Raw genomic sequence first — 14170 nt, 5'->3', positions numbered from 1 at the left:
AGAATCCCGGTGATGGGGAGAGTCGGGGGCCGCTCTTCACACCTGCCAGCGAAAGCAAGATTTTGGATGATTGTGCTTTGGCTCAGTGGGTAGCAGACTCTCTCTCGCTCGCTCCCCACCTTCGAGTCAGAAGGTCGTGGGTTCGAGCCCCCACTCCAGCAACTCGAGTGCAAAATCCAGGCCGACACTCCCCTGTTGCCCAGTGCTGAGGGAGCGCCGCACTGTCGGAGGGTCGGTGCTGAGGGAGCGCCGCACTGTCGGAGGGTTGGTGCTGAGGGAGCGCCGCACTGTCGGAGGGTCAGTGCTGAGGGAGCGCAGCCTGTCTGAGGGTCGGTACTGAGGGAGCGCAGCCTTTCTGAGGGTCGGTACTGAGGGAGCGCCGCACTGTCGGAGGGTCGGTACTGAGGGAGCGCCGCACTGTCGGAGGGTCGGTACTGAGGGAGCGCCGCACTGTCGGAGGGTCGGTACTGAGGGAGCGCCGCACTGTCGGAGGGTCGGTACTGAGGGAGCGCCGCACTGTCGGAGGGTCGGTACTGAGGGAGCGCCGCACTGTCGGAGGGTCTGTACTGAGGGAGCGCAGCCTGTCTGAGGGTCGGTACTGAGGGAGCGCCGCACTGTCGGAGGGGCCGTCTTTCGGGACGAGACGTTAAACCGAGGCACCGTCTGCCCCTCTCGGGCGGGTGTAAAAGATCCCACGGCCCACTATTGGAAGAAGAGCAGGGGGGAGTTCTCCCCGGGGTCCTGGGCCCCGATATTTATCCCTCGACCAACATCACTAAAAAAAAAACAGATGATCTGGGTCATTTATCACATCGCTGTTTGTGGGATCTTGCTGTGCGCAAATCGGCTGCTGCGTTTCCCACATTACAACAGTGAGCGCACCTCAAAAAAAAAAAACTTCACTGTCTGTAAAGCACTTTTGGGATGTCCTGAGGTGGTGAAAGGGGTTATATAAATGCAAGTATTACTGCTATGCGGATTTTTATATTTTAAAAGCTTAGCACAGCTGTTCTATGTGGTACATCTGTACTGACCGCTGCCCATCCTTCTGCTGTCTGTATCCTCTCCCACACCAAGGTACGTTGGCCTTTATTGCAAGGGGTTGGAGTACAAGAGTGAGGAAGTCTTACTACAATTGTACATGGCTTTGGTGAGACCTCACCTGGAGCACTGTGTATAGTTTTGGTCTCCTTATCTAAGGAAGGATATACTTGCCTTGGAGGCGGTGCAATGAAGGTTCACTCGATCGATTCCTGGGATGAGAGGGTTGTCCTATGAGGAGCGATTGAGTAGAATGGGCCTCTGCTCTCTGGAGTTTAGAAGAATGAGAGGTGATCTCATTGAAACAGATAAGATTCTGAGGGGGGTTTGACAGGGTAGATGCTGAGAGGCTGTTTCCCCCCCCTGGGGCTGGAGAGTCTAGAACCAGGGGGCACAGTCTCAGGATAAGGGGTCGGCCATCCTAGACTGAGAGGAGGAGGAATTTCTTCACTCGGAGGGTGGTGAATCTTTGGAATTCTCTCCTCCAGAGGGCTGTGGATGCTCAGTCGTTGAGAATATCCAAGATTGAGATCGATGGATTTTTTGGGGAATCGAGGGATACGGGGATCGGAGGCGGGAAAGTGGAGTTGAGTTCGAAGGTCGGCCCTGATCTGATGGAATGGCGGAGCAGGGTCGAGGGGCCGAATGGCCGACTCCTGCCCCTATTTCTCGTGATCTGCCGTTATGTCCCGTTGGCACATCGCTGCTCGCTGACCCACATCGTACTCTGTGTACCCAGCCTGTCACCTTCCCAGGAGAGTCGGAGGTAACTCGAGGAGTGAAAAATGAGCTGGCTGACCTTTTAGTGCGTGGTTCCTGGTGCCAGCTCGCTGACGTCGCACAGACCTCAATTGTTCCACAGTACAATGTCTTTCCTGTGAGAGCTGAGACACCTGCAGCAAGAGATTTAAGCCGTGACCAAACACAGCTGTTGGGCAATGGAATAATGTCTTTTCCCACAGCTTTACTGTAATAACTTATTAATTTGATCCTTTCTTCAATGTTTACCTGACTCCTACTTACTGTGGGAATGGAGTTTTCCCCTCCTCTGTGTGTGTGTGTGTGTTCATCTGCATTTTTATGTGTGTCTGTGTTTATATGCATGTCAGTGCATATGTGTTTGTGTGTGAATGTACATATGAATATATATTTGTGTCCGTGTATATGTGAATATATCTGTGTATATATTTACATATATGTGTCTGCATATGCATTTATGTATATGTTTATACGTGTGTGTGCATTTATATATGTGCGTATATATATATTTGTGTACGTGTTTATGTATGTGTATATATGTGTGCTTGAGTATATGTATATCTACATATACGTATGTGTGCTTATGTATATATTGATGTGTTGGTTTATGTGTTTATGAATATATTTGTGTGCCTGTGTGTATATTGGTGTGTTTATGGGTATATTGGTGTGTTTGTTTATGTGTAGATTTATGTGAGCTTATATTTATGTGTAAATTGTGTGTTTGTTTAAACACGGCCTACAGTGGACTGCGTTTATTCACCAAGGGCCCACTTTTAACTCCCTCCATGTGAATTTTACGTCGGGCCTGGTTTACGCTCCATTGGAGTTGATAAGGAGCAACGTAACCCTCTGAGTCTGATTGGCTCAGTGGATCACTCTCTCTCTCTCTCGCCTCTGAGTCAGAAGGTCGAGGGTTCGAGCCCCCACTCCAGGGACTCGAGCACCATAATCCAGGCCCACACTCCCTGGTAGTGCTGAGGGAGCGCCGGAGGGTCGGTACTGAGGGAGCGCCGGAGGGTCGGTACTGAGGGAGCGCCGGAGGGTCGGTACTGAGGGAGCGCCGCACTGTCGGTACTGAGGGACATAAAAGATCCCACGGCCCACTATTGGAAGAAGAGCAGGGGGGGGAGTTCTCCCCGGTGTCCTGGGCCCCGATATTTATCCCTCGACCAACATCATTAAAAAAAACAGACGACCTGGATCATTTATCACATCGCTGTTTGTGGGATCTTGCTGTGCGCAAATCGGCTGCTGCGTTTCCCACCTCGCAACAGTGAGCGCACTTCCAAAAAAAAAAAAAGTCCTTCATTGCCTGTGAAGCTTTGGGACGTCCTGAGGTGGTGAAAGGGGCCGGAGAGAAACGGGAGGTCTCTCTCTTTTACGCTTTCGAGTTGGTCCTTGAAAAGCGTCTTGTTAATCATTGTTTAAAAATGCCCGGGGTCCCCACTCTGTGCCTCTTGAATCCATCGATCGAGAACTTGTCAAACTGCCACGACAGGATTGTTTAATTTTTTACGTGCGCCCTTTGAGCAAACACATTGAGCAATCCTCCGTGGGTTCGGTCCCTCTTATACTTTCACCCTCCCTCTTCCCCACTTCAATCGCCCGTTCTGCCAGCAGAAGGACGCGCCTCCTCTGAATCACTCGCAGTTTTTTTTAAAAATCGGAACAGCCATGGCCGGACTGACCCTGCTCCTGGTGGCTTTTCTGATGTTGTGCCACCCGTCTGCTGGATGTTGTAAGTAATCCTCACACCCCCCCCTCTGTACTCGCGCATCAGAAGCACAAATCCCAGATTTGCGGACGTCACCAAATTGGGGGGGGGGTGTAGTTTAATACAGGAGGAGGACTGCGATGAAGTGCAAGAGGACGTTAATAAACCCGCAGGATGGGCGTGTAATTGGCAAATTAATTTCAATGACGATGAGTGTGAGGTGGTGCATTTTGGCGGGGAGAATAAGGAGGCCACACACTGCTGGGATAATCAGAGTCTAAATGGGGTCGAGGAGCAGAGGGATCTGGGGGTACAGATACACAAATCACTAAAAGTAGCGACGCAGGTTAATAAGGCCATAAAAAAGGCAAATCAAACACTAGCGTTCATCTCTAGAGGGATAGAATTGAAAAGCAGAGAAGTTATGTTAAACTTGTATAGAACCTTGGTTAGACCACACTCGGAGCACTGTGCACAGTTCTGGTCTCCATATACCTTGGTTAGACCACACTCGGAGCACTGTGCACAGTTCTGGTCTCCATATACCTTGGTTGGACCACACTTGGAGCACTGTGCACAGTTCTGGTCTCCATATACCTTGGTTAGACCACACTCGGAGCACTGTGCACAGTTCCGGTCTCCACATACCTTGGTTAGACCACACTTGGAGCACTGTGCACAGTTCTGGTCTCCATATACCTTGGTTAGACCACACTCGGAGCACTGTGCACAGTTCTGGTCTCCATATACCTTGGTTAGACCACACTCGGAGCACTGTGCACAGTTCTGGTCTCCATATACCTTGGTTAGACCACACTCGGAGCACTGTGCACAGTTCTGGTCTCCATATACCTTGGTTAGACCACACTCTGAGCACGGTGCACAGTTCCAGTCTCCATATACATTGGTTAGACCACACTCGGAGCACTGTGCACAGTTCCGGTCTCCATATACCTTGGTTAGACCACACTCGGAGCACTGTGCACAGTTCCGGTCTCCATATACCTTGGTTAGACCACACTTGGAGCACTGCACAGTTCTGGTCTCCATATTATAAAAAGGATATTGAGGCACTGGAGAAGGTGCAAAAAAAGATTTACAAGGATGATCCCAGAACTGAGAGGTTATAACTATCAGGAAAGATTGAACAGGCTGGGGCTCTTTTCTGTAGAAAAGAGAAGATTGAGGGGTGACCTGATGGAGGTCTTTAAGATTATGAAAGGGTTCGATAGGGTAGACGTAGAGAAGATGTTTCCACTTGTGGGGGAGACCAGAACTAGGGGGCCATAAATATAAGATCGTCACTAATAAATCCAATCGGGAATTCAGGAGAAACTTCTTTACCCAGAGAGCGGTGAGAATGTGGAACTCGCTCCCACAAGGAGTAGTCGAGGTGAATAGTGGAGATGGATTTAAGGGGAAGCTCGATAAACACATGAGGGAGAAAGGGATAGAAGGAGATGGGGAGAGGGTGAGATGGAGTAGGGAGGGAGGGGGCTCGTGTGGAGCATAAACGCCGGCATGGAGCTGTTGGGCCAAATGGCCTGTTTCCGTGCTGTTAATTCGATGCGATACAGCGTTTCGGAAATACTTTACCGTCGTAAAAACGTCTCCAGGCCCTTCGCAGGAGCGATTATCAAACAAAATTTGGCACCGAGCCACCTGAGAGATGAGCTCGGTCTAAGAGGGAGGTCTGGAGCAGGTGGTGCTAGGATTTCTGGCACAATGACGCCCACTGGACATTTTGTGTGGGTGTGTGTTTGTGCGTGTGTGTGTGCTAAGGGGACAGCTCGGATGAGAAGATGGCGGTCTGTCGACCACCTTGCTCACACGCAAAGTCTGGGCTCTCTGAGGCAGAAATTGTAGAGCTGCTTACAGTCAGATTCTGCGATCCCCGCCCTGTCCCCAACACGCACCTTGTGTACGGGAGCCCAGGTGCCTGCTGGAGAGGAGAGGGGAGAACCAGGAGCAGGAAATAAGAGGAAGGAGCTCACCCATCCCAGAAATGCCTCTTTTCACCACAAGCTCCCGATCTTCCTTTTAAGCCAGATTATCACTGCAGGAGTAAAGCCCATTTCTGATCTCCATTTACAAGTAAGACAACAGCAGCAATGGGTGTTTATACAGTGCCCTTAACGTAGTGAAACATCCCAAGGCGCTTCACAGGAGACTAAAATTTGACATGAGATATTAGGACAGGTGACCAAAAGCTCGGTCAAAGAGGTCGGTTTTAAGGAGTGGAGAGGGAGAGAGGCGGAGAGGTTTAGGGAGGGAATTCCAGATCTCAGGGCCCAGGCAGCTGGAGGCACGGCCGCCAATGGTGGAGCGATGGGAATCGGGGGGGGGTGGGTGGACAAGAGGCCGGAATTGGAGGAGGGCAGAGATCTCGGAGGGTTGCAGGTGCTGGTGGAGGTTTACAGAGATAGGGAGGGGGCGAGGACAGCGGAGGGGATTTGAGCAGGAGGGTATGGATTTTAAATTGGGGGCTTTGCCGGACCGGGAGCCAACCTAGCTGTTGGGGCTGGGGGTCAATTGAACTCTTCAAACACTGAGATCGATAGATTTTTAAGGGTTACAGAGCCAAGGCGGGTAGATGGAGTTAAGATACAGATTTGCCAGGATCTAATTGAATGACGGAACAGGCATGAGGGACTGAATGGCCTCCTCGTGTCCCTATGGTGACCATCCGAGTAACCAAGGAGCTTCTCGAAGCTTTGGTATCATCCTGCTTAGCTCCGGGAGTCCCAGGATTTTGACCCAGTGATGGTGAAGGAACTGCTGATACATGTGCCAGTCGGGGCGCTGACTGTGTGTGTGAGACTTGCAGGTGGTGGTGTTCCCCATGTGCCTGCTGCCCTTGTCCTTCTCGGTGGTCGCGGGTTTGGGAGGTGCTGTCGAAGAAGCCTTGGCGAGTTGCTGCAGTGCATCCTGTAGATGGTCCACACTGCAGCCACGGTGCGCCGATGGGGGAGGGAGTGAACGTTTAGGGTGGTGGGTGAATTTGGGATTGATGCAGGGCGATCTGCAGAGAGCGGGGCAGTGGGATTAGTTTGGGATTGATGCAGGGCTATCTGCAGAGAGCGGGGCAGTGGGATTAGTTTGGGGATTGATACAGGGCTGTGGGGAGAGAGCGGGGCAGTGGGATTAGTTTGGGATTGATACAGGGCTGTGGGGCAGTGGGATTAGTGTGAGATTGATACAGGGCTATGGGGAGAGAGCGGGGCAGTGGGATTAGTTTGGGGATTGATACAGGGCTATGGGGAGAGAGTGGGGCAGTGGGATTAGTTTGGGATTGATACAGGGCTATGGGGAGAGAGCAGGGCAGTGGGATTAGTTTGGGATTGATACAGGGCTATGGGGAGAGAGTGGGGCAGTGGGATTAGTTTGGGATTGATACAGGGCTATGGGGAGAGAGCGGGGCAGTGGGATTAGTTTGGGGATTGATACAGGGCTATGGGGAGAGAGTGGGGCAGTGGGATTAGTTTGAGGATCGATACAGGGCTATGGGGAGAGAGTGGGGCAGTGGGATTAGTTTGGGGATTGATACAGGGCTGTGGGGAGAGAGCGGGGCAGTGGGATTAGTTTGGGGATTGATACAGGGCTATGGGGAGAGAGCGGGGCAGTGGGATTAGTTTGGGGATTGATACAGGGCTGTGGGGAGAGAGCGGGGCAGTGGGATTAGTTTGGGGATTGATACAGGGCTATGGGGAGAGAGCGGGGCAGTGGGATTAGTTTGGGGATTGATACAGGGCTATGGGGAGAGAGTGGGGCAGTGGGATTAGTTTGGGATTGATACAGGGCTGTGGGGAGAGAGCGGGGCAGTGGGATTAGTGTGAGATTGATACAGGGCTGTGGGGAGAGAGCAGGGCAGTGGGATTAGTTTTGGGATTGATACAGGGCTATGGGGAGAGAGTGGGGCAGTGGGATTAGTTTGAGATTGATACAGGGCTATGGGGAGAGAGTGGGGCAGTGGGATTAGTTTGGGGATTGATACAGGGCTATGGGGAGAGAGCGGGGCAGTGGGATTAGTTTGGGGATTGATACAGGGCTATGGGGAGAGAGCGGGGCAGTGGGATTAGTTTGGGGATTGATACAGGGCTATGGGGAGAGAGTGGGGCAGTGGGATTAGTTTGGGGATTTATACAGGGCTATTGGGAGAGAGTGGGGCAGTGGGATTAGTTTGGGGATTGATACAGGGCTATGGGGAGAGAGCGGGGCAGTGGGATTAGTTTGGGGATTGATACAGGGCTATGGGGAGAGAGCGGGGCAGTGGGATTAGTTTGGGGATTGATACAGGGCTATGGGGAGAGAGCGGGGCAGTGGGATTAGTTTGGGGATTGATACAGGGCTACGGGAAGAGAGAGGGATGGTGAATATCTTTCCTGTTTGTGTTCTCAGCTGTTCCAGAGTCCCAGAGAGACACGGTCATTTTCCTGTTGAGGTCAATGCTTCGCTCACTGGGGGAAGACGTCCTTAATCCCAATCCCAGCGTGATGATCGCCCTGCGACTGGCCAGGGAGCACAACCTGAACAAGGAAGCTGAGCTCCTGCGGGAGCTGAAGGAGGCGGCAATCCGTAAGGTGCAGAATGGTAAGGGATCGACCGCAAGGAGATGGGTCTCTGGGTGTCTCGGAATCTCCTCGAACGTCCAGCGCAGGAACAGGCCGTTCTGCCCAACTAGTCCATGCCGGTGTTTATGCTCCACACGAGCCTCCTCCCTCCCTACTTCATCTCACCCCATAAGAAATAGGAGCAGGCGTAGGCCACTCAGCCCCTCGATCCTGCTCCGCCATTCAATCAGACCATGGCTGATCTTCGACCTCAACCCCACTTTCCCGCCCGATCCCCGTATCCCTCGATTCCCCCAGAGTCCAAAAATCTACCGATCTCAGCCTTGAATATATTCAAGTGTCTCAGCATCCACAGCCCTCTGGGGTAGAGAATTCCAAAGATTCACAGCCCTCTGAGTGAAGAAATTCCTCCTCATCTCAGTCTAGGATGGCCGACCCCTTATCCTGAGACTATGCCCCCTGGTTCGAGACTCTCCAGCCAGGGGGAAACAGCCTCTCAGCATCTACCCTGTCAAACCCCCTCAGAATCTTATATCTTTCAATGAGATCACCTCTCGTTCTTCTAAACTCCAGAGAGTATCGGCCCATTCTACTCAATCTCTCCTCAAGGGACAACCCTCTCATCCCAGGAATCAATCTAATGAACCTTCATTGCACCGCCTCTAAGGCAAGTCTATCCTTCCTTAGATAAGGAGACGAAAACTGTGCACAGTGCTCCAGGTGAGGTCTCTCCAAAGCCCTGTACAATTGCAGCAAGACTTCCTTACTCTTGTACTCCAACCCCCTTGCAATAAAGGCCAACATACCATTGCTATCACCATATCCTTCTATTCCTTTCTCCCTCTTGTGTTTATCCAGCTTCCCCTTAAATGCATCTGTTGTGCGTCGGTCAAAGGCTACATACAATAATCATCCTCATCCTTTTCCTGCGAGTCTGTGTGACCTCTTGTACTGCCTTAGCATATCTCCCTCCGCACCCCACCCACCACCCTAAACATTCACTCCCTTCACCACCGGCGCACCGTGGCTGCAGTGTGGACCATCCACAGGATGCACTGCAGCAATTCGCCAAGGCTTCTTCGACAGCACCTCCCAAACCCGCGACCTCCACCACTTGGAAGGACGAGGGCAGCAGGCACATGGGAGCAACACCACCTGCACGTTCCCCTCCGAGTCACACACCATCCCGACTTGGAAATATATCGGCCGTTCCTTCATTGTCGCTGGGTCAAAATCCTGGAACTCCCTTCCTAACAGCACTGTGGGAGAACCTTCACCACACGGACTGCAGCGGTTCAAGAAGGCGGCTCACCACCACCTCCTCAAGGGGCAATTAGGGATGGGCAATAAATGCCGGCCTCGCCCAGCGACGCCCACATCCCATGAACAAATGAAAAAAAAAAGGCATTCTGCATGTACACACTCGTTTCTGTACATACACGGCCTGATTCCACACTCTAGTCATGAACCTATGTCTATCTGTCCATCTATACAGGAACAGAGCAACAGGAGGAGGCCCATTCAGCCCCTCGAGCCTTTTACACAGGAACAGGAGGAGGCCATTCAGCCCCTCGATCCTGTTCCGCCATTCCATGAGACCATGTCTGATCTGTATCTTAACCCCATTGACCCCACCCTTGGTTCCCGAACCCTTAATCCCCCTCACCCGACAAAAATCGATCGATCTCAGGTTCGAAATTCCCAATTGACCCCCGGCCCCGACAGCTTTTTTGGGGGAGAGAGTTCCAGATTCCCACTCCCCCTTTGTGTGAAGAAATGCTTCCTGACATCACCCCTGGACGGGCCCAGCTCTCATTTTAAGATTCTGCCCCCTTGTTCTGGACTCTTTCCCCCATCCTGACCAGAGGAAATAGTCTCTCTCCATCGACCCTATCGAATCCTTCAATCATGTTAAACCCCTCGATTAGATCACCCCTTAATCTTCTACACTCGAGGGAATACAAGCCCAGTCTGTGCGACCTGGCCTCGGGATTTAACCCTTTCTATCTGTCCACCAAACCGTTCTTCTGTTGATCTATATCTATGTATATCTGTCGAGCTAGATGTCGACTATCTGTTCATATTGGTTTGATTACTGGTCCAGATGTCCGTTAGCATCTGTCTGATTACATGGCTGGTGCGGGGAGAGTGAGTAATTGGTCCTTGGTTTTATAAACGGAGGCATACAGTACAAAAGCAAGGAAGTTATGAAACACTGGGTTAGACCCCATCTGGAGTATTGTGTCCCAATTCTGGGCCCCGCACACTTTAGGAAGGACGTCCAGGGTCTCGGAGAGGGTGCGGAGGAGATTTCCCAGAATGGGACCAGGGGATGAGGGACCTCAGTTACGCGGAGAGACTGGGAATTGTTCTCCTCAGAGCGGAGAAGGTTAAGAGGAGATTTCCCAGAATGGGACCAGGGGATGAGGGACCTCAGTTACGCGGAGAGACTGGGAGTTGTTCTCCTCAGAGTGGAGAAGGTTAAGAGGAGATTTCCCAGAATGGGACCAGGGGATGAGGGACCTCAGTTACGCGGAGAGAGACTGGGAATTGTTCTCCTCAGAGCGGAGAAGGTTAAGAGGAGATTTCCCAGAATGGGACCAGGGGATGAGGGACCTCAGTTACGCGGAGAGACTGGGAATTGTTCTCCTCAGAGCGGAGAAGGTTAAGAGGAGATTTCCCAGAATGGGACCAGGGGATGAGGGACCTCAGTTACGCGGAGAGACTGGGAATTGTTCTCCTCAGAGCGGAGAAGGTTAAGAGGAGATTTCCCAGAATGGGACCAGGGGATGAGGGACCTCAGTTATGTGGAGAAACTGGGAATTGTTCTCCTCAAAGCAGAGAAGGTTAAGGGGAGATTTAATCGAGGGGTTTCAAAATCAGGAGGGGTTTTGAGAGAGTAAATAAGGAGAGAGTGTTTCCCAGTGGGCAGGAGGGTCGGGAACCAGAGGACACAGATTGAAGATAATCGGGGAAAGAGGGGGAGATGAGGAGAATGTTTTTTTACGCAGCGAGTCGTGCTGATCTGGAATTCGCTCCCTGAAAGGTGGGAACAGATTCAATAATAACTTTCAAAAGGGGGGAATACTCGAAGGGGGAAAATGTACAGGGCGACGGGGGAAAGAGCAGGGACTGATTGGAGAGCTCTTTCACAGAGCCAGCACGGACACGATGGACAGAGTGGCCTGCTCCTGTGCGATATCGTTCTATGATTACTTGTGATGCTCCAGGCAATGTGAAGTTTGGGAGCTGTCTGGATGGACCACCTGTTTTTTTGGCAGAGGTGAGAGCAAGACTGGACATGTGACAGAGTTCCAATTAAGACGACAACTCCCATCTCTACAGCCCCTTTAACGGAGTGAAACGTCCCCAAGGCCCTTCACAGGAGCGTAAATCAAAGTAAAATTCCCCACCGAGCCCCACAAGGAGATATTAGGACAGGAGAGCAAAAGCTCGGGCAAAGAGGGAGGTTTTAAGGAGCGTCTTAAAGGAGGAGAGAGAGAGACGGAGAGGTTTAGGGAGGGAATTCCAGAGCTCGGGGCCCCAGGCGGCTGAAGGCACGGCCGCCAATGGTGGAGCAATGGGAATCGAGGGGGTGGACAAGAGGGCGGAATTGGAGGAGGGCAGAGATCTCGGAGGGTCGTAGGAGGTTACAGAGATAGGGAGGGAGGGGGGATGAGGGCCCGTGGAGGGATTTGAAAACAAGGTTGGAGAGAATTTTAAATTCGAGGCGTTCCCGGACCGGGAGCCACTGTGAGTCCAGCGAGCGCAGAGGGTGAGGGGTGAACGGGACTCGGTGTGAGTTAGGAAACGGGGGAGGGGGGCAGCAGATGAGTTGATGGTTACTGAGGGTGGGAGGTGGGAGACCGGCCAGGAGAGCATTGGGAATAGTCCAGTCTGGAGGAATACAATTTCTCAGCGGACTCTCAATTTTGTTCGCTTGTTTCTTTTACAAAACAGATGAAGATTTCTCCTCTGGGCTCGTGGCTCTTTACACCTTGGCACTGACAGCGTCCTGTAGTGATCCCTGCAATGTGACCTCGAATGGGTTCACCGTTAATCTTCTACATCTGCTGGAGGAGAAACTAAGCAAGGAAATCAAAAATTTCGGTAAATATCACCGACAGTGTGTCCCCCACTTTATACCCAGTGTCAGCATCGAGCGCTCCCAGGGGGCAGGTACAGCATGGGTTAGATACAGTGTAGAGCTCCCTCTACATTACCCTGACAGTGTGTCCCCCACTTTATACCCAGTGTCAGCATCGAGCGCTCCCAGGGGGCAGGTACAGCACGGGTTAGATACAGTGTAGAGCTCCCTCTACATTACCCTGACAGTGTGTCCACCACTTTATACCCAGTGTCAGCATCGAGCGCTCCCAGGGGGGCATTAGACTTTTCGCTTGATGTTTTCTGGGGCAAATTGGGGAATTTCGGTGACTGTTCCTGGGAGAACTGAAATGGAATAGTTCCTGCAGACTATCAATATTTTATAGATCGACAATGAACCGTTTCTCAAACTGATTCATATGCAGTTTGACACTCTCCCTCTCTGTCTCTCCCTCTCTGTCTCTCTGCCTCTCCCTCTCTGCCTCTGCCTCTCTCCCTCTCTGCCTCTCTCCCTCTCTGCCTCTCTCCCTCTCTGCCTCTCCCTCTCTGCCTCTCTCCCTCTCTGCCTCTCTGCCTCTCTGCCTCTCTCCCTCTCTGCCTCTCTCCCTCTCTGCCTCTCTCCCTCTCTCCCTCTCTGCCTCTCTGCCTCTCTCCCTCTCTGCCTCTCTGTCTATCTGTGTTTCTTTCTCTCTCTCTCTCTCTCTCTCTGTCTGTCTATCTGTGTTTCTTTCTCTCTCTCTCTCTCTCTCTCTCTCTGTCTGTCTGTCTATCTGTGTTTCTTTCTCTCTCTCTGTCTGTCTGTCTATCTGTGTTTCTTTCTCTCTCTCTCTCTGTCTGTCTATCTGTGTTTCTTTCTCTCTCTCTCTCTCTCTCTGTCTGTCTATCTGTGTTTCTTTCTCTCTCTCTCTCTCTCTCTCTGTCTGTCTATCTGTGTTTCTTTCTCTCTCTCTCTCTCTCTCTCTGTCTGTCTATCTGTGTTTCTTTCTCTCTCTCTCTCTCTCTCTCTCTCTGTCTGTCTATCTGTGTTTCTTTCTCTCTCTCTCTCTCTCTCTCTGTCTGTCTATCTGTGTTTCTTTCTCTCTCTCTCTCTCTCTCTCTCTGTCTGTCTATCTGTGTTTCTTTCTCTCTCTCTCTCTGTTTCTCTCTCTCGGTCTCAATGACCTGTGATTTGCCTCTTAGCTGTAACGATCCCGTATAACCGTTTCTGACATTGTGTCCTTCAGAAGACAAATTGTTCCCACTCACAAACTATTACCAAGTCAGCCTGGACGTGCTCGCTCTCTGTGTGAAGAAGAGGCAGATTCCCCACCGCAGTGTCCTGACCCTGACTGACGCAGTGATGAACGACACACTCTCGCACGGAACTGGATTCTCGGTCGGTAAGTACCATCGCTGACCCCTCCCATCTCCCCACTTCTCACATCCCCTCTCGTCTCTCGACATCTCCCGTCCCCCTCCCCCCCCCCCCCCCCCCCCTTCTCCCGTTGTCTAAGTGGGGGTAGATTTTGGAGTTGGGTGCCCGGGAATCTCTGTAATGGGCAATCGAGCCAGTTTCACGGCCATGATGCCAACTTGAAAATCCCACGCGTGTCTATCCTGCGCAGACACACGCATGTGCGCAGACACATACAAATATACACGGACGCACAGACACGCATGTGTGAGCACCGCATACGCACATGCAGACACACACACAGACACGTGCACGCACATGGTTGGCATGTACACGCACACGCTCACACACTGAGGCCCTGACCCATCCCATGTTGGTGAGACCTCACCTGGAGCACTGTGTACAGTTTTGGTCTCCTTATCTAAGGAAGGATATACTCGCCTTAGAGGCGGTGCAATGAAGGTTCGCTCGATCGATTCCTGGGATGAGAGGGTTGTCCTATGAGGAGAGATTGAGTAGAATGGGCCGATACTCTCTGGAGTTTAGAAGAATGAGAGGTGATCTCATTGAAACAGATAAGAT

General features: G+C 51.7%; 1 protein-coding gene across 3 annotated transcripts in view; it reads left to right on the top strand.

The window, feature by feature from the left end:
* The window catches only part of LOC137319524 (cobalamin binding intrinsic factor-like), a 39527-nt gene that overhangs the window by 878 nt on the left and 24479 nt on the right, over positions 1-14170 (top strand). For 2 of the 3 annotated variants that reach the window (XM_067981659.1, XM_067981661.1), the window contains exons 2-4: positions 7916-8107; positions 12049-12198; positions 13419-13574. In XM_067981659.1, coding sequence (XP_067837760.1) covers positions 7916-8107; positions 12049-12198; positions 13419-13574 — 498 coding nt within the window. Of the gene's footprint in view, positions 1-2971; positions 3542-7915; positions 8108-12048; positions 12199-13418; positions 13575-14170 lie in introns of those variants that run through there. The other variant, XM_067981660.1, reaches the window with a different exon arrangement.

This window comes from Heptranchias perlo, unplaced genomic scaffold (assembly GCF_035084215.1).
Source record: "Heptranchias perlo isolate sHepPer1 unplaced genomic scaffold, sHepPer1.hap1 HAP1_SCAFFOLD_857, whole genome shotgun sequence".
Classification (NCBI taxonomy): Eukaryota; Metazoa; Chordata; class Chondrichthyes; order Hexanchiformes; family Hexanchidae; genus Heptranchias; species Heptranchias perlo.
The sequence above is the reverse complement of the archived record's forward strand: the minus strand, read 5'-3'. Positions and strand labels throughout refer to the sequence as shown.